This window comes from Chelonia mydas, chromosome 1 (genome assembly GCF_015237465.2).
Source record: "Chelonia mydas isolate rCheMyd1 chromosome 1, rCheMyd1.pri.v2, whole genome shotgun sequence".
Classification (NCBI taxonomy): domain Eukaryota; kingdom Metazoa; phylum Chordata; order Testudines; family Cheloniidae; genus Chelonia; species Chelonia mydas.
This window is the reverse complement of record NC_057849.1, coordinates 255,614,843-255,638,725: the sequence shown is the minus strand read 5'-3', so window position 1 is coordinate 255,638,725 and position 23,883 is coordinate 255,614,843. Positions and strand designations below refer to the sequence as shown.

At 45.3% G+C, this 23,883-nt stretch overlaps 1 protein-coding gene and 1 long non-coding RNA gene across 3 annotated transcripts; both read right to left on the bottom strand.

The window, feature by feature from the left end:
* Positions 1-350: 350 nt before the first annotated feature.
* On the bottom strand, positions 351-23,451 carry GTPBP1 (GTP binding protein 1). Of its 2 annotated transcripts, XM_037881777.2 has the most exons (13): positions 22,962-23,413; positions 22,133-22,244; positions 19,991-20,171; positions 18,855-19,203; positions 17,831-17,954; positions 7,135-7,249; positions 6,530-6,674; positions 6,204-6,386; positions 5,147-5,282; positions 4,089-4,267; positions 3,394-3,594; positions 2,750-2,791; positions 351-2,335 (listed from the first exon to the last, which is right to left on the bottom strand). In XM_037881777.2, exons 1-13 carry the CDS (start codon positions 23,199-23,201, stop codon positions 2,243-2,245), a joined length of 2,100 nt encoding a protein of 699 aa, XP_037737705.1. In that variant the 5' UTR covers positions 23,202-23,413; the 3' UTR covers positions 351-2,242. The 2 variants fall into 2 exon arrangements, with proteins under 2 accessions (XP_037737705.1, XP_037737711.1); XM_037881783.2 differs by lacking the exon at positions 2,750-2,791 and having other exon boundaries at positions 22,962-23,451.
* On the bottom strand, positions 7,889-13,712 carry LOC122465162. The gene is made up of 2 exons (XR_006289785.1): positions 10,251-13,712; positions 7,889-9,741 (listed from the first exon to the last, which is right to left on the bottom strand). It is a non-coding gene; the product is annotated as an uncharacterized LOC122465162 (long non-coding RNA).
* Positions 23,452-23,883: the final 432 nt, after the last annotated feature.

Below are 23,883 nucleotides of genomic sequence, written 5' to 3'. Positions count from 1 at the left end.
TTGAGAGCTCCTGGTTTAGTCAACCTGTAGAAGAGAAGTGGGGCTCAGATTGAACTGCTCCAGCATCTCCACCCCTTCAAACTGAAAGCATGTCTTTCATCTACAGCTCATGGTGTGCCATGGTTCTCAACCCTGTCCCCTTTATATCATCCCTACAGCTTCCCCTTGTATGGGAAAGCAGCCTAACTTCACCAGTACTCCTCTGGAACCTATCCCCCTACAAATACAGAGGCTGCTCTCACATCTAGATTAGAGTAGAGTAAGGGGCAGGACTTTGTGAAGGCACAGGGATAAGTGATGGCCGTTCCCATGATTAACCTTTAAGAGCACTTAAAGCAACAAGACACTACTTAACTTAGAACAAACTTTTTATTTTATACATCACACCAGTCTCAGTGATCTTTGTATGCTGGTCACAACAAAAAGGAGATCACACCACCTCCTTAGCATGAATTGATGTAAATCCTCTTCAGGCCCTAGGCTTCCCTCTTTCAGTTGGGGCATAAGGAATGAAGAAAGAGGAAAATGGGCTCAGGAATGAAGAACACCCAGAGTTCTCTGCCTCCCTGAAGAGCAGTTTTAATGCTACTACAGGGCCTGGGCATGAATGAAGCCGGCCCCCATATTTTGCTAGCAACACTTCACACTCCTTCACAATTGGGGTGCCATTAATAGTCTAGCTACTTATTGTTTCTCCCCAGAGAGCTCTGGCAGTTAGGCAACTGGCTCAGGAAGGACCATGCTCTACCTCCTCACTTCCATTTGGTTTGCCCTCAAAGATGGCTTTAAGTCTCTCTAGTTAACAGCTTCCCAAGGTGGAGGCTCCCTGAAACAACGAACAGTGACTCACTTCATTCTGAGTAGAAAGTGATAGCTCTGCCTCAAGATATTAAGCTTCCCATTAGTCAGTGGAGGATAAGCATTATCCTCGAGGAAGCTCTTCTTTTGAAGACGCAGGGATGGGAGAGGAGAGAAGAACAAGTTGGGAGGTGACCAGCTACAAAGCCTGAGGTAAAAGGACATGATACTGATAAAATAAGTCACTTCAGAAGGAGTGTCCTGGAGGGCCTGTCCAAGAAGCTAGAACTTCATTTAAAAATAAAATAAAATAAAATCTCCATGGGCTCCCCAGGCTGAAAGTGCTTCTCTCAAAGTTGGTACCAACTAATCACTTCCCCCTTCTGCAAAGAGTGGGACTGACCAGTCTTACCACTGCCATGGCAAAGCTTGGCCTGCAAGTTCCAGGAGAGAAGGGAGCACTTGGAGCAGGCAAAGTCAAATGAGGGTGGCATTTGTTTTCAGTCTCCAGGCCCAAAAGGACTAGTCCACTTGTGATCATTGTCTAGTCATAGGGGAGACTTATGCTGGTCGCAGGCCGCACAGTGTTCCTGCACCACAGAGCAGTCTGGAAACATTCTCCCTATGTCACTGCTGCCAGGACCTTGAGGGGTAGGTAAGAGTTGTTCCAGCATGCATTGAACAGAGGTTAGAAGAGGAAGGAGGATGAGATGGGCAAGTAACCTCTATACTTAATCCTACCTCTGATTAAAGTTGTAACCGCTAGTGGCCTTATATTTGGGGAGGAGAGGAAGAAGTGTTAAGAAAAAAAATTTAAACATACCTACTTAAGGTCAAGGATCTCTCTTGAATCCACCTTCCTCTTTAAGGTTCATCTGTTCAGTTTTCTGCATCCCCCTCCAAATTGCAGTCACTGCCATATTAAAATTAACCCATTTAAAAAACAGTTTAAGACAGGGAGAGTCCAGAACTCATTTGGCACCTTACCGGAGAGTGAGGAATTGCTGCCCCCCCAACCACCCACCATTCAGCACATTTTAACCCTGGAATTTCAGGTCTTCTAATGCCAATGGACTGGGGACAGTGTAGAAGGTTAAACAGACAGGACCAGATAGGGGAAAGGGAAGCAGCCAAATGGCTCTTCTCCAATATGTCTGGATTTTCCTCATCTTCATGCACACATATATAATAAAGACTAAGAGCCCAGGTTGTACAAAAGTGTGTTGGGGTAGGAGGAGAAGGAAGGTGTCAGTCGATCAGTTCTGCGTGTCTTGTCACCTTCGTTAGCTTATTATAAGTTACAACCCCTCTGTCATTCCTTGGGAGGGAAGGTTCTTCTGCAGCAGATCAGCTGGATGGGGTTTGGTTTAAGCTGCTCTGGATCTCTTGGCTAAGAAATGGAGGGAGGGGGAGAATTCCTCAGAGGGTGAGGAAAAAGGGATATTCAGCAGCCACTGGCGGGAGTCACACAAGCTCCCTGAGACTTCACTTTATGGCGCTGGCCCCCACGTCGCCGGCCCCCTCCTCCAACCTTCGACTGGAAAACAAGAAAGGGAATGTTAGTTTGTGATGACCCCAAAAAATCAAAAGTGACAAACACAGAACTGAGGCAAGTGTTCTACCTGCACTCTCACTGCTAGGGTATTGGGGGAGCACCTCTCACAGGATCAGTTTCCTACTATCGCAGGTAGCAAGGAGACAAGCAGAAGCTAGTAAACTTTAGTTCTAGTCTTTTGGGGACCCAATTTACAGAAGCTCTGAACACTTAACTCCTATGAAGTCAATGGAAGCTGAAGGTGCTCAGGATCTCAGAAATCCAGGACCTGGGTTTCCATATTGTGGGTGCTGGAAGCAGAAAGCTTCCAGGATTGTTTTGCTAACACAGCTCTGTTCCCAGACTCAGGCCAGCAAGCCCACTTATCTCAAATCAGCTGTCAGGGTGCAAAAATACCTTATTGCCCTCTCGGTTGTGGGGCTCTTCATCCAGTGCAGTCTGAAGGAAAGCAGCAGGAAGAGAGAAGCAGAGATGAGCAAGAGCACAGCCACAAACACACCCAAGGGACAGGGCAAAAATACAGAGCAAGCGTAACAGGCTGGGAGTGCAGCCCTTTATCCAATGACACCGCAACAAAGAGGAGACAGAAAGGCATACAGAGACATGAACTGAAGGAAAGAATGCTGTCTCTTTCCAAGCCAGGCTCTGTGGTCTAAGTGTGATTTGACCAAAGGGAAGTGAGACAGCTGGCCTAGTGCCCTTACTTGGACTGTGAGTTCATTGTGGCAGGTGCTATGTGTTTGCACAGCACCTAGCACAACGGGGCTCTGGCCCACAACAGGGGCTCCTCAGCACTGTCTGAATACAAATGTTCCATTGAGAGGACAAGCTGACATCAGTGAGCTGTCAGGATTTTCTCAGTTATCAGGGGGTCTAGTTCCTTGCTGGGGCACTGCTGGCTGTACCCATATAATTTGTTATTGCCAAGGGAACAGTCCCAAGAAGGGGGAGCAATGCTGACGTTTTATGGCGCTGAGACCAACAGCTGGCAGGAAGGAGGATGTGACTAGCCAGAAGATACTTCGATGTCTTTTGCTAACCTGTGGTTGCAGGGCACTAGAAGGTACTGATGGGGTTGCTCCTGATGAGGTGGCATCATCCCCCACCAGGGCCCCCCCGGCTGCTGTCCCACCCTGGGGCACACCATCCTCTCGTTTCGTAAGGGGTCCTTTTTTTGTTGACTGCATCTTGATCTGCTGGGGCTTGGAGTTCATTGGAGAGTTGTTGGTGGTCTGGAGTAACTGCCGGGTACAGATGGAAGAATACGCAACATTAAAATGGCAGGGCCAGCCAGGCAAGGTTCAAAACTTCAGGGTTTCTTGAAAGTGAGGAGTGCTTAGAGAATTACTTCCACTAGCCATAAAGTGAACTATATAGCTAGCATCAGCCCACAGTTGCCCACACTAGCCCATCACCGTGCCTCAGGGCTGCCCCGAAGAAGCTATGTAGGGCTGAGAGGGGTGTTCAGTCTCTATAGCACAGCCAGGGCGACACCTGTCTCTGGAAGACAAAGACACCCGCAGCCTCCCCACGCAGTCAGTTTCACACAGGCCAGATGGCCATCAGACTGCAATACATGCTGGTCGCCACTAGCCTGAGTTTTGCTTGAAATTGGCAACCAAGATAGTGAAATTATATCCTCCCATTCCCTGATTCCCCTACTTGTCTCCTCATTGTAGGAGTAAAGGTTTACTGGGAAAGCAAAATGGCAAGGGTCTGGCTCCTCGGCCTTTACCTTGGTGATAGTACCCACTGCTTTCGTACGGCCCTCACGAAAGACCAGCCGCTGGTCTATATGCAAGTATTCGGGGGTCTTGATGAAGCGGAAGTGCACTGTAGCCTTGTCCCCTGTCCGTAGGCAGTCCTTGTCCATGCTGAGGATAGTGGCTGTCTGGCGGATACTGCCACAATGCACTGCAAATGATAATGTACCAGAGGCTCTCAAGTAGTAAAGGCCACTAGTGGAACAAGCCTCAGATTAGAGTCCAAGGTCATTACTGCTAATCTATCCACAGCACATTTGAGTTCAGAAGGAAAGAAACCTATTGTATTCTAATCAGTGCAAAGTTGACACTACAGATGCATTTGTTTGTTGCTCAGAAAAGAAGCTAAGTACTGGTTACAGCAGTGGGTCTCAAACTGTTCTGCACTGACTTTCCTAGTGACCACGCACTGAAGCATTAAGAACCAAGCAGTGGGGGACCGTGGTATTGAGAAGAACAGGGTATGTCTACACAGACAAGAAAAACCCGCAGCAGGCTCGTGCCAGTCGACTCGGACTTGCAGGGCTGTTCCATCACTGTGTAGACTTCCAGGCTCGAGCTGGAGCCCAAGATTTGGGACCCTGTGGGGTGAGAGAATCCCAGAGCCAGCCCAAGCCCAGAAGTCTACACAGCAAGGGAACAGCTCCTCAGCCTGAGCCCCACGAGCCAGAGTTGATTGGCACAGGCCAGCTGGGGCTTTTTCTTTCCCCTCAGTGTCTCAGGCAGTTTGTTGTGCAAATGATGAAGCTAGAGAACCACTGGGCTACAGCCAAAGCTGACTCTTGGTAGCCACTGTGTAGGCTTTCCTCTTCCCAAGCACACTGGTTCTTACCGGCAGCAATCCTTGCTCTTCTAGATCTGCTCTCTCACCCATAATGGAATTGGGGAAGTTAATACAAGGAACTATGCCCTACATCCTGGATAAAGCAGAAATCACAGGTGGATTAAGCAGCCTAAGGCTAAAGCAGAAGTCTACAACTGTGAGCTGTGCAACTGGGATCTAAGGGTCAGAGAAAGCTGCTACACCTACCCATGGCCTGATAGCGTGGGCTGATGGTGGTGGGATGATGCAGCACCAGAATCTCTGCTTCAAATTCCCAGGATGCTTGTGGATTCAGCCGGGGGGACACCATCACCATGCCTTTCCGGATGGAGGAACGCTTGATCTAGGGAGGAAACAGGAAAAAAGACAAAGAGTTAAGAATCATGCTTACTATAAGAATAAGTTAATTTCTTTTGCTCCTTTCATCCAGAGGGATCTCAAGGCATTTTACAGATCAATGATTACTCCAGCCATTTCTGGGATGCAATGTGATCGCTGTTCAGCAGCATACAACAATGTTATGCAGGGGTTCCAAAGAATGACTGCAGCTGAAACTTTTGAAGAAGTTGTAGATAGAAGAATGTGATTACCCAAAATTGAATTTTGGGCAGGACGCTGGGGTTAATATAGCTAAGAGTCCTTTTTACCTGTCATTCAGACAGACACTCCATCCAACAACACAATGCCCACTAGCACTATGCTAAAGGCTTGTTTACACAGTTTTTGTACAGCTTTTACGATATGGATTTGAAACCCGTGCAACACTGCTAGCATGGATGCAGTTATACTGGTATGAAGCACCATTATCCCTAGGTACTAGGGCTTGTACCAACATAACTCTTTTGGTAAAAAAACCTAAAGTCAGATTCCTAACGGAAAGTTAAATTGGTGCAAACACTACATATAGACCAGGCCTAGGACATTAGCTTAGTTCTGACAAGAGTGATTCCTTGCAACACTTGTATTTAATGAGCGATCTCCTACAAGCCACACCTACTACATTAGACTATCTGGTGAGAACACAGCTCAAGATAAAGGCACAGAATTATTAGACTGGTGACAACACTTGAAAAGGGAGTGGTATGTGGAATATGATCCACTAAATTAGTATGGGACTTTATGGTGCTGGTAGATGAACTCTCCCCCTGCCCTTCAGCGTTGGTGGAAGCAGTCTCATTTTAACCAGGATTAGAAAGTATCCTGAAGAAGCAAGGCTCTTGATATCAGGAACTAGGGCAGTCCCCCTCCCCATACACACACTCACCTTTTTCAAAGCAAAGGAGGCAGTCTGGCCACCACGCACCTCCTTCACAGGCATGCGTTTGCGGTGGATGGACTTGACAGCAATGGCCAGGAAGTTGCCCAAGGGGTCTGGACCCAGAAGCAAAGTGTCATTTAGCTTGATCAGGCCTCTCAAGGTTGTTCCAGACACAACTGTTCCCACACCCTGCACAAGAGAGAGAACCACTGGTAACTGGAGTCACTCAACCACGCTGTTAGAGCAGTAATGGAATTCCCCCTTCCAGCAGGCCCACCTCTGGTCCGGTCTCAAATGTGGCAGAGAGCCCTTCCCAGCACCAGTCCCCTTACCGGTACAGAGTAAGTGTCGTCTATTTGAAATTCTGCTGGCTCTTCCTCCCTGTAACTTGTTCGGGGAGACAGGAGATTGAGAAACATCTTAAGCAACTCCAGATTCTCACCAGTGACATTGGAAATCTGGAATATTGGGCACATCCTATAAGGGGGACAGACAACAGACAGCGGGAAATTAGTCCCCTCACCTTGATTAAAGTTCAAGGAGACATCAACATCTTGGACTGAGATAAATACTCAGCACTGGCAGGGGAAAGCTTGGCAGGCAGTTAGTTGCAGAACACCTCATAATTGAAATTCTGCAACACTGCATCTAAACTTCCTTGTGAGATTCAGAAAAGGGGCTTTAGATTCCTCCACTGAGGTCTGGGCACTGTGCTTCCATCTTATGTGGATAGCTCATCAGAAGCCCGTAACTTCCATCTGGGAGAGGAAAACATGGATGATCAGTCTGAGTTATCCCTTTATGGAACCGATGTATTATGCAGTAGATGAAACGTTAGTACATCTAAGCTGTGGGGATTCTGCTCCCTATCGTCTCACGCAGACACGCTCCACCCCCAAACAGGACTAATACAGACCACTCTCTCCACTCCCATTACCTCTCTGAGCTGAAGTTGGAGGCTGTTACAATGACATCATCTTTGCTCTGAACAAGCACCGGGATCTTCCTGCACCCTGGGGACTTCAGAAGTCGCTGTAACAGCTTCAGAGTTTCTTAAAGGGTGAAATGAACATAGTTAGGGCAGTATCCCCCCTCTTTAAAAATTGCCTTGGTCAGATTTCCTAAGGGAGACAGGCACATTTCCAAAAAATTGACTTGCGGGTCACATCTTCCATATCAGCTAGCCTGCTGCCAAGCCAGAACTGTTCCAAAAAAGTATGAATTTGCCTCTATATACATCTATTAGAGTTGAGTTTAAGTTTTAAGGTTGCTTATTAGAGGTCTGTTTTAAATGGGAGTGGATTAATTTAATCTGAGACAATTTAAATTAGCGATTTAAATCACTAAATGGAAAACGTCAATTTAAATTAGATTTCAAGCAGTTATCTTCTAACGAAAGATGACTTCTCATTGTTTTATAATCAACCAATCTGATTTACATTAAAACATGTTGATTTACAACTAAATAGACCCTTTATACTAGATTGGGTACATGTTTTTGTGATGCAGGAAGGTACACTATAACTATATACACTTATTCAAGCAATTATATAGCTCAGTATTTTCATATTCTTAATTGTACATTTTCAGTATGTTAGAAAAAAGGTCAGTAATATATTGCTTATTTACTACAAAATTAACTTTAGCTCATGATTTGTGTCAAGCTGCATCAGGATGGCAACTGGAATTAATTAAAACACAAAACAGCATATAAAATTTATTTGCATTAAAACAAAAAAAGGTAAATGTTTTGGATACAGGAACTTAAAAGATGTTTCCTATTTACAACCAAATGATTTATTAAAGGAACAGAGGGCTCAACTGTAGCCTGTGAATTAAACTGATTTCAAGTCAGCCTGTGAAATTTTTCAAATATGCACAAGTGAAAGTGACTGGAGCTTAAGTTTCTACTCACTTAAGTCTTTTGAAAATAAGACAGTCTCCTAAATTACTTACTCTGTCCTTCAAACTTTTAAAGCTAGATCTCATCCCCTCCCTCCTCATTTTTATTCATAGACTGGAAGAGGAAGACAAGTTTTCATACTCTTTCAACTTCCAATTGACTTCTCAACTTTGAATGAATTAGTCAAAATGAAGAAAATATTATTTCCTGATTGCAGAAGAAGCTACTAGTGTCAAAAGCTGGTTTAGCACTTCAATACACTCTGGTTCCTGGTGCTGAGCTAGTGACTTCTACCAATTCAGAGGTGGGACTCTTAAAGATCAGCCAGCATGTACTGCTTGAATGGTTCACTTCCAGCCCTGAAATTTATTATGGTTGGCATGATTGAGGGGTGATTACTGGATGCCCAAGTCATAGCAGCATCTTCTTCAGCAGTTGGGCATCTGTCCTGGAACTCTGAATTGAAAATACTGGCAAGAAAGAGGTGGAGTAGGTGCTTGATCCATCCACTTCTTTACTGCTGAAAATTTAACTTTGTTGCTGGGTATTTCTTTCTTCAATGTCTCTTGAGGTTCTTTCCAAATTTCAACAGCATCAGCAATACAGCGGCAATCTTTCTGCAGTTTGCTCAAGGCTATACTGAAACCTATTTCCATATTCAGTATATCTTCTACAGTTCTCTTTAGTCCAAATGTTAACTACACTGGCTGTGAGAGTTCCATCTATTGTGTTATGATTTTCTTCACAAAATTGTCATCAGAAGAGGCCAATTTTTAATTAATAGCTCAAAACAGTCAACCACTGAATTCCATCACACATTTTGGGGGAGAATTAGTTTGGATCCTCATGCTTTGTTCAGTGAAGCTGAAGCACAGTGGTTGTTATGAAGTATTCCGCAATGTCAAAAATGTTTTCCTTTATTTCAAAAGTTGTACTTAAGTCTTTGCTAAAAGACGCAATCAAGGAGCACTGCACACCCATATAAGTTTGAGGTTCCCTTTATTATCTTCTTCTAGACTTCTCATCTTTGCTACATTTGCAGCATTGTCTGCACCAAAGCTATGTGCTCAATTGTTTAATTTTTGTTCTGTTTGTTACAGCTTTTACTTCTACTTTAAGTATTCTGCTGAAAAGGCATTTCCTGATGTGTCAATTTCTGTAAAATAACATAAGATGGGGTTGTTGTGTGTCACACAAGAACAAATTACTGGATCATTGTATACAGTGCTCCACCCATCAAGACACACATTACCAAGTTTCCCGGTCAATGTTTTTTTGCACACTCTTCAGATTTCCTTTTCTTATACTGTATTCAACAACCTTTCAACAATGTCTGCTCGGCCGGATGCAGTGCAGCCTGGTCGTAATTACTGAACTACGTCCAATGAAGTGTTTGCTTGGAACAAGCTGAAATGAAGAATTTGTTGCATAAATGAACCAAGCAATCTTTAATCTGTGGAGTCGTTTTATCTTGCTGGAATTTGCTGGTCCTGCTTATGAACTCATCCATGCATTTCTTAACACAGTTAATTTACTGTCTGACATGTTTAGTTGCAGCACTCCTGGTGGTATCAGCAGGTGACTCTGAAGTTGTAGACATTGCAGGTGGATATTCATAACCCCTTATACCTAAACTGGATCCTGAAACAAAATGGTTAAAAAAAAGGGGGGGTCACTCGCTCAAGGATTACTGCTGAGTGCACTGCTTTAAAAAAAAAATTGTAAATGAACGATTCTGCCTACTAGTATTTGTACCACTGTTTAAATGAGTTTATTTTAAACCCAGTTTTATAGAAAAAATAAATCAAAGGATTATCTAAATCTATTTAAACCCTTATCTTTAACAACATACCAAACAAATTTTAAAAAAAGGTTAAGTGCTAAAATTCATAAATGCCCAATCAAACTTTAAAAAGAAAGTCATCACTTAGGATGTTTGATTATACTAAGGAATAAAGAATTTCAGAAGTCCAGCAGTGACAGTAAAAGTGTAATTGATAAATACTCCCACAAACTAACATACCGATTATATTTTGAACACATTTTGAAATTCATAAGTAATCCACCCAAAACACAAATTTATGACAATTTAAGTTATTTAAGGCATGGCAGGCAATGCATAAGAAAGATGCAAACTTATGTTTACTAACCAATTGATCCAGATTGTTCAGATGTGTCCACATCATCATCTTCAAAGCCATTACCTTCTGAGGAGCATTTTTCATAATACTGTTTCATTCTTACAGCCAGGCCTTGCATCTCTTTGTTGCATTACTGTATTTGGCACATTCCTTTTGTACCCAGGGGTACAGGAGTTTCTTGAAAATATTCCCAAACACGGTTTTATGACCTGCAGCCATGGCCGATTATTTTCCAGTTCCCAGGTGTTGAAGTCAACACTAGAAGTTGCACTCTGAAGAACATTGTCTCTTCTTCACAGTATCCTACTTTGACACCATTGTTGCTCCTTTCTGGTTGCGTACACTGTTCCTTCTGCCGTGTTACATAACTCACCCGCCCTCTCCTACCCCAAGAAAAACGAAAGAACTAACAGTCCAAGACTTCTGTTCATGTAACCCACGTGCCTGTTGCACTGCACTATTTTACTTGTTTAGAGAGAGAGAGAGAGGGAGGGAGGCAGTTGAGAAGTTAATGGATTTATGTTTGTATCTGTCTATGAACACAAGCAAGGAGACAGAGCGAGGCCATTTACTTTAAGTGTCCAGAACCACTCAGAAGTAAGGGTGGGCAGATACTGGGCATATCAGTGTATTCCCATGAGCTGGAAAGTAAGTTTGCATGGTGAGTGTTGTCAAATATTCACAATTTGAGACCTAAGCCAATTAGAGCTCAGGTAGAGAGAAAAGTTATAAAACAGGAGTATGAGTAGGGCCCTACCAAATTCATGGTCATGAAAAATGCGTCACGGACTGTGAAATCTGGTCTTGTGTGTACGTACTTTTACACTATACTATAGAGATTTCATGGGGAGACAGCATTTCTCAAACTGGGTGTCCTGACCCAAAAGAGGATCATGGGGAAGGGGAGTTGCAAGGTTATTTTACAAGGGTTGGAGTAGTGCCACCCTTATTTTGGCACTGCCTTCAGAGCAGGGTGGACAGAGAACTGCATTGTTGGCCAGACACCCAGCTCCGAAGGCAGCGGCCTGCCAGCAGCAGCACAGAAGTAAAGGTGGCAATACCATAGCAAGCCACCCTTACTTCTGCACTCCCGCCTTCAGAGTTGGGTCAGGACCCCTACAGTTACAACACCATGAAATTTCAGATTTAAATATCCGAAACCATGAAATTTATGATTTTTAAAATCCTATGATGGCAAAATTGACCAAAATGGTCCATGAATTTGGTAGGGCCCAAAGTATGAGGCCACATAGGTAGGCTCAGCAGAAGATCCTGATGAGCAGGGTGTGGCACTCTGTACCTCAAAGCAGCACCCTAGAACTCCCATATTCACCCATCATACGATGATATATTTCATACAAAGCATGCCACATAAGATACCATATGAAAGATCATAGTCTGCTGAAACCTGTTGGTCTGTCAAAATATGTGTATCATGTATATGAAGTTATGAGATTTTGCTGTATGGTTGCTACTGATCTAAAATAGGGGATAGTGGCATCATTCTTTGACTTTTTTCCTCCTGCACCTACACCAGAAGCAACAAGAATGGTGGGAAAACAAAGTCTTGAACTGAGGAGACTGGTCCCAGGCTTAAAGGGGAAGCCTATATATTAAGAACTGTAACATCTAGTGGGGTGAGAAAACAGCTTGATCCAAATACTGCCTAGTCTAATAAAGTTTAAGGTTTAGACTATGTACTTATCATTTTTCTTTGGTAACTATCTCTAACTTTTTGTGCCTACCACTTATAATCACTAAAAATCTACCTTTCTAAAGTTAATAAATCTGTTTTATATTTTACCTAAAACAGTGTGTTTTGGTTGAAGTGCTTGGGAAACTGCAGCTCAGTTTACAAAGGCTAGTGTGTCTCCTCTCCACATCAAAGGAGTGGTAGACTGGATAATAAACTTACATGGGTCAGGCTTCTGACTAGGACAAGACGGTACAGTTCTGGGTATAATGCTGGGGGGTTGGGATATTTGCTGGTGCCTTTCTCTGTCTGATTTGTGAGTGGCTCAGGTAGAATTCATGCAATCTAGCTGGGTGTAGGGCTCCACATGCTGTTATACTGAGTGACAACAGTGCCTAGAGGGGTTTGCTGCTTGTCACTAGCAAAGTGTTGGGAGAGACAGCCCAGGCTGGAGAGTTAAGGGGACACAGTGGTACTCTAGTTCCAGGTTGTACCCCAGGAATCCTAGAAATCAGTTTGCCATGGAAAAAAATGCAGAATTTGTATTTTTACAGAGAATCTTTAGTTTTTACATTTTGTGAAAAAATAAAAACATTAACTACATTTTACTGCTTGCAACCTCCCTCACTTGTGGTTGATTTTTGAATGCGCTTTAAATTTACATACTCCAGTAAACTGCTTCTGGTGCATAGAGGTTACTCAACAGCATATAGAGGTTTGTGTTTCAGTGCATCTCATTTCAGCCTCCACAAGTAATTAAAGTTATGAAAAGATGCTGAAAACTTTAAAAATCACCCCTAATGACCCCGTCACTGAGTTTGGAAAGGACAAATTTCACGTTGATAGCAATGTGCTGTTCTGTACTGTATGCAGCAAGGGTGCAGATTACGTTCGAAGGCAGACAATGGCAGAACACATGGAAAGCACCAAACTGAATAAAAAAGAAGCTAAAAACAAGAGGCTGAAACAGCAGGGCCATCCACAACACTAAAGAAACAATGCACTGTGACGGGACCATTCTATTAATTTTATTATAATGATTGGTACAGGTAGGCTTCAAACTTGCTTAAAAATTGTAAATATATCAATAATACATTGTTCAACTGATACCTATATTACGGCTAGGGAAACTAAAGTTCAGCATCTCATTTTAATTGTGGAAAAACATGGATTTTATTTATCTTTTAAATCACAGAAAACTAGAATCCCTGCTGATGAGATACATGTTACTGTCTCCTGAAGTCAGAGGCCAGGTCCAGTGGGTGGGATGACTGCCATAGGGTTGCTAGGTGTCAGGTTTTCGACTGGAACACCTAGTCAAAAAGGGACTTTGGCAGCTCCAGTCAGCACAGCTGACCAGGCTGTCAAAAGTCCGGTCTGCAGCACAGCAGGGCTAAGGAAGGCTCTCTGCATGGCTCCCAGAAGCGGCCAACATATCCGGCTCTTAGGTGCAGGGGCAGCCAAGGAGGCTCCACGCACTGCCAGAGTGCCGACTTGGCCACAGTCCTGGCCAATGGGAACTGCGGAGTCAGTGCCTGCAGGCATGAGCAGTGCGCAGAGGCCCCTGACCCCTCTGCCTAGGAGCTGCAGGGACATGCCACTGCTTCCAGGAGCTGCATGGAACCAAAGAGCCTGCCGACTTGGAGTGCTGGAAGTAAGCGCCACCCTGCACCCCAACCCCCTCCCACACCCCAATTCCCTTCCCAGAGCCTGCACCCCAACCCCAAGCCCCCTCCTGCACTCTGAACCCCTCAGGGCCAGCTCAGAGCCCCCTCCTGCACCCCAAACCCCTCATGCCCAGCCCCACCCCAGAGCCCGCACCCCCTCTCACATCCCTTGCCCCAGCCCAGTGAAAGTGAGTGGGAAGCAGAGCGTCAGGGAAGGGGGCAGGGCAAGGGTGTTCGGTTTTGTGCAATTAGGAAGTTGGTAACCCTATTTTGCCAGTGTCTTGCACAGCCCCCGCATCCCCCACAGGATCAAGCCCTTAATAGGGAGCATGATCTCTTGTGGCATCTTTATAAAACTATCTCCAGCCTTCAACTTAAAGTTTTTGAGAGAGGCTCACAGATTCAGCATATTGTTTTATTTAAAATGATTTAAGAAGTAAGTTTAGGCCTTCACATATCTGTATTAAATTCAGATTTCATTTTAAACAGGTTTATTTTTAAAAGAAAATTTAAATATGAATTTTTTCAAACAAGTCAGTGATCTTTATGCACTCTAGTTTTAACAATCATAATGGGATTGCAGAGCCATTGGCCATTATCTTTGAAAACTCATGGCGATCGGGGGAGGTCCCGGATGACTGGAGAAAGGCTAATATAGTGCCCATCTTTAAAAAAGGGAAGGAGGAGGATCTAGGGAACTACAGGCCAGTCAGCCTCACCTCAGTCCCTGGAAAAATCATGGAGCAGGTCCTCACGGAATCAATTTTGAAATATTCAGAGGTCAGAATGAATTCACCAAGGGCAAGTCATGCCTGACTAACCTAATTGCTTTTTATGACGAGATAACTGGCTTTATGGATGAGGGGAAAGCAGCGGACGTGTTATTCCTTGACTTTAGCAAAGTTTTGATACGGTCTCCCACAGTATCCTTGCCTGCAAGTTAAAGAAGTATGGGCTGGATGAATGGACTATAAGGTGGATAGAAAGCTGGATAGATCATTGGATAGTGATCAATGGCGCCATGTCTAGTTGGCAGCTGGTATCAAGCGGAGTGTCCCAAGGCTTGGTCCTGGGGCTGGTTTTGTTCAATGTCTTCATTAATGAACTGGAGGATGGCCTGGATTGCACCCTCAGCAAGTTTGCACATGACACTAAACGGGGAGGAGTGGTAGATAAGCTGGAAGGCAGGGATAGGATACAGAGGGACCTAGACAAATTAGAGGATTAGGCCAAAAGAAATCTGATGAGGTTCAACAAGAACAAGTGCAGAGTCCTGCACTTAGAACGGAAGAATCCCATGCACTGCTACAGACTAGGGACCAAGTGGCTAGGCAGCAATTCTGCAGAAAAGGACCTAGGGGTTATAGTGGACGAGAAGCTGGATATGAGTCAGTGTGCCCTTATTGCCAGGAAGGCTAATGGTGTTTTGGGCTGTATAAGTAGGGGCATTGCCAGCAGATTGAGGGATGTGATCATTCCCCTCTATTCAGCATTGGTGAGGCCTCATCTGGAGTACTGTATCCAGTTTTAGGCCCCACGCTACAAGAAGGACATGGAAAAATTGGAAAGAGTCCATCAGAGGTCAACAAAAATGATTAGGGGGCTGGAGCACATGACTTAGAGGAGGGCTGAGGGGACTGGGAAGAGAAGAACGAGGGGGGGGGGATTTGATAGCTGCTTTCAACTACCTGAAAGGGGGTTCCAAAGAGAAAGGATCTAAACTGTTCTCAGTGGTAGCAGATGACAGAACAAAGAGTAATGGTCTCAAGTTGCAGTGGGGACAGTTTAGGTTGGATATTAGGAAAAATTTTCACTAGGAGGGTGGTGAAGCACTGGAATGCGTTACCTAGGAAGGAGGTGGAATCTCCTTCCTTAGAAGGTTTTTAAGGTCAGGCTTGACAAAGCCCTGGCTGGGATGATTTAGTTGGGGGTTGGTCCTGCTTTGAGCAGGGGATTGGACTAGGCTACCTCCTCAGGTCCCTTCCAAACCTGATATTCTCTTATCATAAAGGATTTGACCTTCCTTAGTTTTCCATGATGAGCTGAATGCTAATTAGTGGTCAGGACTAGAAAGTGTTTGAATGATTACTTGATTTTGCCATGATAGGACAGGACAGTCTTACTTCTGTGGAACTGTGGTAATAATACTCAGAAGCAAGAGGGGAGCAGAGATTAGCATAAGAGCCAAGAGCAAAATGAAGTCCAGATAGGGGACACGCAGGAATCAGTGTTCCAGGGCAGAGGATTTGGCTTTCAGATCCGATTCCTGCCCTCCCTCTTCTCCTGCCATGATGGAGTCAGTTCTTTTAGTCCAGTTTCTTGCTTCCAGCAGTGGCCAAGACCCAGTGCATTAATGAAAGGTGATCTCCTACAATGTAACTGTACAATGCTATGCATGGGGGAAAACAAGGGGGATGATGTTAAGGACTTAAGTGGCAATTAGTTTATATCCCACAATTGTCAGCTGATCAGATTACAGCCTGGTTATGGTTATTAAGAAAAGGCAACTGTAGGAGACTAGTGTTTTGGCTAAGGAGATGCTGACATCTGACCATGTCATCTGTTCCTCATACAGAGCTCAAGGTAAAGGGGCCACATCTTCCATCTTCTATTCAAATTAAACATCTACATCCTTCTCTTGGCACTGTAGTGGGCTCCGAGATCAAAAAAAATTCTCCTCAAAAGGTCTGCTCTTTTACCCTAAACCAAATATGCTCCTCCCTCCCCAGTTACTCGCTTTATGACTGGGCTTCCATTAGTTTGCCAAACATCTTTTACACCTCCATTTCCTATGATTTCTAAAAGGTACTGCTCAGCGTCCCGTTTACTGAAAGCATCTTCCGACAGAATTTATACAACAGGCAGATTGCTAGTCTTCCTGGTTCTCAAAACTTCTGACCAAAAACATGTCACTGTTCCAAGTAACTAGAGCCAAATCCTTATGAGCTAGGAATGAAATCAAAGTAGGAGTATAAATTCAGGAAAAGAGCTGGCCCACATCCCCCAGTGGTGTGCATCAGAACAAAGGGAAGTGCCTAAACAGGTCACTTGACCTTCAGATAGGAAGCAGAGCAAGACCTTTTAAATTAATATCCATCCCCTACATCCCAACTGCAGGCTTCCCCCCCGCCCCCTTCAAATTTAGATACCAGGAGCGAAAGATAAACCCCCAACTCCAGCTAAAGCACTTGGCTGCCTCTCCCCAGAAAGTCTATGAGACTGCCTGCAGTTACAATCTCTCTTTGGGGACCATTATATTAAGTTTATGAATGATTTATGTATCACTGTGCACAAGGGATTGCATAGAACTCCAAGAGCAAGGGTTACCACAGCTCTTCCAGGAACTAAAAACTGGGTGGGTGATTAAGATGAATTATACAACGCCTCCCTGGGGAGGCTTATATATACTGGTTCCAACTGGGTTTTCCAAGGATCAAAGAATTTTTTATGCCAAAAGCCCCAAGTTTAAACGGACATGGGGCCTTCTTTTGACTCAGCAAGTGGACAGGACCCTCTGGCCAAGGGATCCCCTAACCCTTATGGAAGGGCTGGAAGGACTTTGGCTTACTAGGATCCCATAAGTGTGATGGGTGACCTCTACCAAGCTTTTAAAAAAGTTTGTATTAACTGGTGTTTATATGGTTTCCTCTGTAATGCTTTTACCCTGAGAATAAATTTATTTTGCTTTATGAAGTCTGCTTGGTAACTGGTGTACACTGTTGTAGTCCCTGGAGAAAGAGTTAACCACAGGTGCTGGACCCCAGTCAGATCTGCTGGGGAAATCACAGTAAGGCACAAAGTGAAAGCAAGCATAAATCCCCATCTGGGGGTGGGGGTGAGACAAGTGTCTGCCCAAGAAAAGTGTTCAGGATCCTGGCCATCACCTAAGTGGGTGCCATCGAGGAAGACCAGGATAAGGGCCAAAGGTTTAGTTAACCCTGACACCGACAGCCTAATTAGGCAAAACCCCACAAACACTTTATTGCTGCACAACTAAGCAATCCAAACAATAGAAGTGAGAGCTATAACACAAGTGAGGGGAGTGTCTTGGGAAAAAAAAAGAGGACTATTTCTAGAATGTATTTGGGCTATAGCCTAAGCCATATTAAGTATGAAGCGACTTCCATTAGCCCTGATTCACCATCCCAGCTGAGGGGACACTAGCAAGCCTGTGGATACCAAGTGTTCTGAGGACAGAGGAGCAGTTGCTGGCAAAGATCCACATTTACCTTGCAGGATGTTGGCAGGACACATGTCGATTTTTGTCACCACGACAAAGACTGGAACATTGAGTGCCAGCGCTAGGCCCAGGTGCTCCTTGGTCATCCCAACAATCCCAGCATTGCTGCCAACCTGCATCAAAAAGTCATACAACTGCAGGTAGCTGGATCACATAGGATAGTTTGGCCAGAGTATGCAGTAGACCAGCAGTTCAGGACCTAGTTTTAATGGGCTCTCCAGGGCTGGCTTACACTTGCTGGGGCCTGAGGCCGAAGCCCAAGGGCTTCGGCCCTCGGCAGCAGGGCTCAGGTTACAGCTCCCCTGCCTGGGGCTGAAGCCCTTGAGCTTCAGCTTTTCCCCCAACCTGCCTGGGGTGGTGGAGCTCAGGCTTTGGCCCCCAGCCCAGGATGGCAGGGCCTGGGCAGGCTCAGGCTTCAGTCCTCGCTCTTGGGGTCATGTAGTAATTTTTGTTGTCAGAAGGGGGTTAACAGTGCAATGAAGTTTGAGAACCTCTGCAGTAGACTATGATCAGATTGTAGACCTGTTGTGTGTGGGGAGGAAGGAGGCAATTCCAGGTCCCATCCCCTCAACCTCCCACCCCACCCCAAGAATTTTAAACACATCAGTAGGAGAGAGAGAGCAGTGAGGAAAAGAATTCAACTCATAACTAGTGAGTACAGTATTGTATTCCCAAGTTCAGAAATCTTTCTGATGACAAAGAAAACAGATATCCTGACCACTTATGGGTATTGAAGATCCCATGGCACTTCTCAAGAGCAGGGACACAGCCATGGAGTCCTGGCCATGCCATCATATTGGGAATTATATTCTGCCTACTGAAGCTATTATTTATATTAGCACAGTACCTAGGACACCCCACCCCATCATGGACCAGGTATTCACTGTGCTAGGTGCTGTAACAAAACATAGAACAAAGAGTTTCTGCCCCAAATAAAGTCATCCACTTCTCCTCTGTATTGGTATTTTACAGGTTTGAACAGTGGCATATTGCACTGCTTTACTGCCACTTACCATAAGCATGCAGAAATCTGGTAGGTGACCAGTCATGCCAAAGACTGTGGTCTTCAGGTACTTCTCATGCCCAGCCAAGTCAATGAAAGTGATGACCTTGGTAGATTTCTCACAGATTTTGGTCCACTCCAGGCTGCCACCATGGCTGTCAGGCTTGTTCACCACATTGCCCTCACTGTCAAAGCCCAAGATGTCATTGCCCACACTGCTGGTACGACCTGACTCGATCTCATGCTTGTGGCGGAAGAGCTTTTGCCGGGCAAAGCCCCGACCATTGTCCAGCTCACCATGCGTCAGGACACCCAGCAACGTGCTCTTTCCTGCATCCACATTGCCAACCACTGCTACCCTACCGGGGAGAGAATAAAGTAATCAAAGACCTGGAGAAGAGTTAATATCAGCTTGGTCGTCCCTTAGAAAAGTTATTCATGTTAATACAAGCTAGCGATGAGTGCTGTCACCAGAACCTGAAATCTGTTTTTAGAGTTTGCACAATATAAGCAACATAATCCAACTTAGAGGGACACTTTTGGGGAAATTCACTGTCCAAGGCTCATTCATGTATTAATATTAATATCTTTATTGATGCTGATGAGGGCGGCCATTGTGGCAGCATGAGTGATGCGAAAACCCACTCCACCTGGAACTGGACTGAGACTCCTAAGTCATTTTTATACAAGGTATCAGACACCCATCAAGAGATCACTTAAGTATTAGGCTGGAATTGAAATGGTGACTGATAAGCAAAAGGTTCCATATTTCAATATCTGACTTATTTTAAAGAGTCCACTCCTTGCAAGGTCCCCAGAATCCACTGCAATCACAGAATGACTGAGTCCCCAAATAACTCCTTGATGGATCAGCAGAGAATCCCTGAAGTGCTCCCAGATCAGGGAGAGCTCAACAGAGGCTGTCACTCAGACACTGAAACTTTTGAGCCAAGAACAGGAGTGCAAACTAAAGATCATTACAGACAGCTTGTATAAAAAGGAGGAGGAAAGATGTAATTAGCAAGGAGTGTTCAGACAGCTGTCTTTTCTGGGTTCATACAACACCCAAATTCAAACCACCACTTGCTCAGATCAAAGAGATGTGGCTGTGTTGCTGCCTAATCCTGCCTCCACCCGTCTCCTCACCTGACCTCCAGGAAGTCGTTGTCACCCACACGTTTCCGAACAAGGTAGTCGCGCACCTTGCCCCCTGCCTCCTGGTGCTCCCTCAGAAGTATCACATCTGCCTCAAGCTGCTCTGCCATGCTCTTCACGGTGGCATAGGATGCTTCCATATCTGCCTCACTCAGACCATATTCAGTCCCATCTAATGAGAAGTTGTGAGGGGGAAGGAAATAAGATTAGCAACAGTTCCCAACAGCCTGGAGTAAATGGTAATTTTATTCTCTCTTCACATGAACTGCCTGTAGCACTGATTATACACATGGGAAAGACACTAGTCAGCCTACAGAAACACAGGAAGAATGGCCTATTCCTGAAGGAAACTTTAGGCTTAATTTTAAGACTCAAAGGAATTAAAGCGTCACTAACAGCAAAAAAGCAAAACAATAAATAAATCCTACTATCTGAAAGTGCTTTATCTACTCGAGTTACAAGCAACACCTAAAATCACTGAAGGATTAGCATAAAAATTCAAATATTTCTCATTCTGCTTACTTTGTGCATTTAACAGCACTCTGGGTATTTAGTCAGTTTCCCCATCTACAGCCAGATATTGTATTTCCTCTATTTGTCTTTCACACTAGAGCAGGGGAGAGAAAGTGTTTTAAAAAAGCTACCAAGGGGATGCAGTGGAGAGGGTAGCTTTTGAAAAGCACTATTAACATGTTTTGTGAGACTGACTAGATCTCAAGTCTAGTTTTTCTTTACATTATTAAAACTAAAGAAATTCAAAGGAGTCTACGTGGGTTTGGGGGATTGTGACTGTGATATGAAGTCTCTCCTCTAGGTTACTGGTTCCAATACAACCCCAGGTTTGTATATAAAAATGCATATTTCCCCCTTCGGGAGTCATAATCAAGGTCTTAGCAAGCGAGTGCCTATCTCTAAACAATCACAAATTATCCTCCTTATGGGCAGTATCAGCAGAAAGCACAAGGACAGAATTGACTAACCGAACTTCCCTAGCTGTCATTATTCCCTGCAACAGGGATACAGAAAATAGATAGGACTGATATACATGGGAAGCTTGACTGAACACTGTCAATGTTATCCCTGTACTGCAGGCATAGCAATTGTAATGAATCAGACTAGTGGTCTACCTAATCCATTGTCCTGACAGACAGTGGCCACTTCCAGATGCTTCAGAGGAGGTGTAAGAAAATCTGCAGTAAACAGTTATGGGGTAACCTTGCAAGGGGGCAGGTTAACTGTTCCATAGCTTGAGGGTTGGCTTAGGCACTGAAATAGGAGATTTATATCCCTTCCAAAACATAGTAAATATTAAAAAAACCACTTATTACTCTGGATAGTCTTGATATCCATGTAAATGTCCAACTATTTTGAAACCCACCATGCTCCTGACCTTAGTGACATCCATGAGCTAATTGTACTTTCTATGAAAGGAAGAATTTCATGCTCTAGGGGTGTCAAATTCAGTATTTCTTTAGCACAACATTCAAAAATGTGATTTGCAAAAGAGAACGAACGAACAAGGGGCAGATATATGAAAGCCATGTTAAAGGATCAGGTGCGAAAACAGCAAACCACAAATATGCAAAGGCAGGTGGCTGCTGCCACACCTAGAATATATGACATTAAAGGCATTATATTTAGAAACAACAAAAAGGAACTGCTTTATGTACTATAGACAGCCTACAGGGGAGTAAGAAGCAGCTATTTTGGTTAAAGTTGATAGTTAAATATAAAGTGCTTCTAATACACTCCTGTGAAGTATTCCCAATTTACAAATGGGAAAAAAGCAATGACAGAGGTAAAGCAGACACCTCGGAACATGAAGGAAGTCTCAAGACTGAGATTATAACTCCAGAGCTCCTATCACCCAGTGCTGTATTCAGATACCTTAACCGCTCTTATTTCCAAACACATTTTATCAATAATACTTAGTTATGCCAGATATAACAGTAACAGGGTAACCAAATTATGTTTCCAAGCATAGTCACCAGCAGGGCATGCCCTGTATGTGGTATTATATTGGGGAATGGGGTGGAGGGAATTCTACTTTCCTCTGAAGCATCAAATTAGATGAACCAACACTTCCTTTTGAAGCAAGAGCAAACACCAACTTTACAAGAAAGCTGTACTCACCTGATCCTTGTCCAATTACATAGATGGTCTCCCCACAGCCCTCATCCATTCTCTCCCACATCTGCTGGAGCAGGCTGTCATACTGTTCCGATGTCGGACTGACCATCACCAACTAGAGGGAAGATCAGACACCCAGTTTAAACGCACTACCGGGGGGGACAATTCCCAAAACAGCGCGAGATAATAGTCCAGCCCAACGTGCTCTACGTAGGAAGGGGGCTCTTTCAAAGCCCCCTTTCAATCAGTTTGGACACGCTGGTCAGTTACAGCGCAGGTCTCCTCCCCACACTGCACAGAGGTATTGGAGAGGTACACTCACCGGTTTGAGCGGCTTTTAAACACTACGAAGTAGCGGGGGGGGGGATATCAGCCTCTGGGGTTGCTCAGTGAAAGGTCCCAGAAGGCGCCAATTTAGGGGGAAGGGCAGCAAGGTGCGGTACATTAAAAAATAAAAATAAAAATAAAATAAAGAAGCTGCCAGCTCACAATCCCCGCCGGGCCACATCCAGGAGCCGGGCCAGGCGCTCTCCGGGCATTAGGAGCAGCGAGCTCCAGAGACACCTGCCGCGCGACGCTTCCCGCCCTGCCGGCGACCTGCCGCCCCCGGCAGCATCTGACCCCGGCCCCCCGCGGCTCCCCAGCCCCACCGCCTCGGACAGGGGGCGGGCACCGGCCCAGCCCCCCGCGCTCGACGACACCGGCCGTTTTCTCAGCGGGACGCCCCCACAGGTGTGGCGCTGCCCCCGCCAAGGACACGCCCCAACCCCCGCCGCTGGGAGAACCGGCTCGGGCGCCCCAGCAGCCACACGTCTCCCCCGCCCGGGCCTACCTTGCTGGTGAGGTCGAGCTCGGGCTCCCCGTTGAGCACCTCCCCGTCCTCGCTGCAGTCGGAGCCGAAGGCGGCGCGGTGGGGCCGGGAGCAGGCGGTCGCCTGGGCCGCCCCGCCAGGGGAGCTGGGCTCCGGCGCGAATATACAGGCCGGTACCGGGAAGCCCTCAATGGGCGAGCGGCTCCGTTCCGCCGCCATCTTCCCTGCTGCCCCGGCCTCCTGCACCCGCCTCCTCAGCATAGCCCCGCCCTCTGCCCCCCTCTTCCTTCAGCCTGGCCTATGCGTAGTACTCCCTCGAAAGCCCGCCAATAGGTTTGTTAATAATTAAGCAGACCCCTCCAGCCAATCACCAGGCAGCTTTATGAATAATTAAGCATAACCATAACAACTACGGCCGTGCTCATAATTATTCATAAGCCACGCCCCCAAGCCAACGCTTCCTACTGCAGACTGGAAAGTAGAAGTAGCGTTGCCAGGTCGACTCCTTATATCCTCACAAGCTCAGAGTCCGCGCTACGTGGTAACTGTCCTGTGACCAATGGAAGAGGAGAACAGCATTACGAGCAACACTCTGCGCCAATCAAACAAGAGATTTAGAAAGAGGGGTGGGCCCTGAATCTCTGCCTATCATGGGACAGAGACAGAGAGATGGGTCAAAGGTTTTCCCGCAAAAGTAAAAGCAGGCATTTAGGTTTCCTAGCTAACCAATAAGAGAGTAGACTTTTCTGACAGACATATGGAGGAACCAGTCAAATGAGAAGACACACTCTGGGCCTGCTGTCTGTGGGGATTTCCCACCTGGGATGAATTGTCTTCCTCCTTTGGCAGATGCTGATGACATGGGGCTGAAATAAATCTGCTGGAACCACTTTATTCTGATGCAATGACTTTGTCAGTGCTTGACCAGGCTGCTTCTCCACTC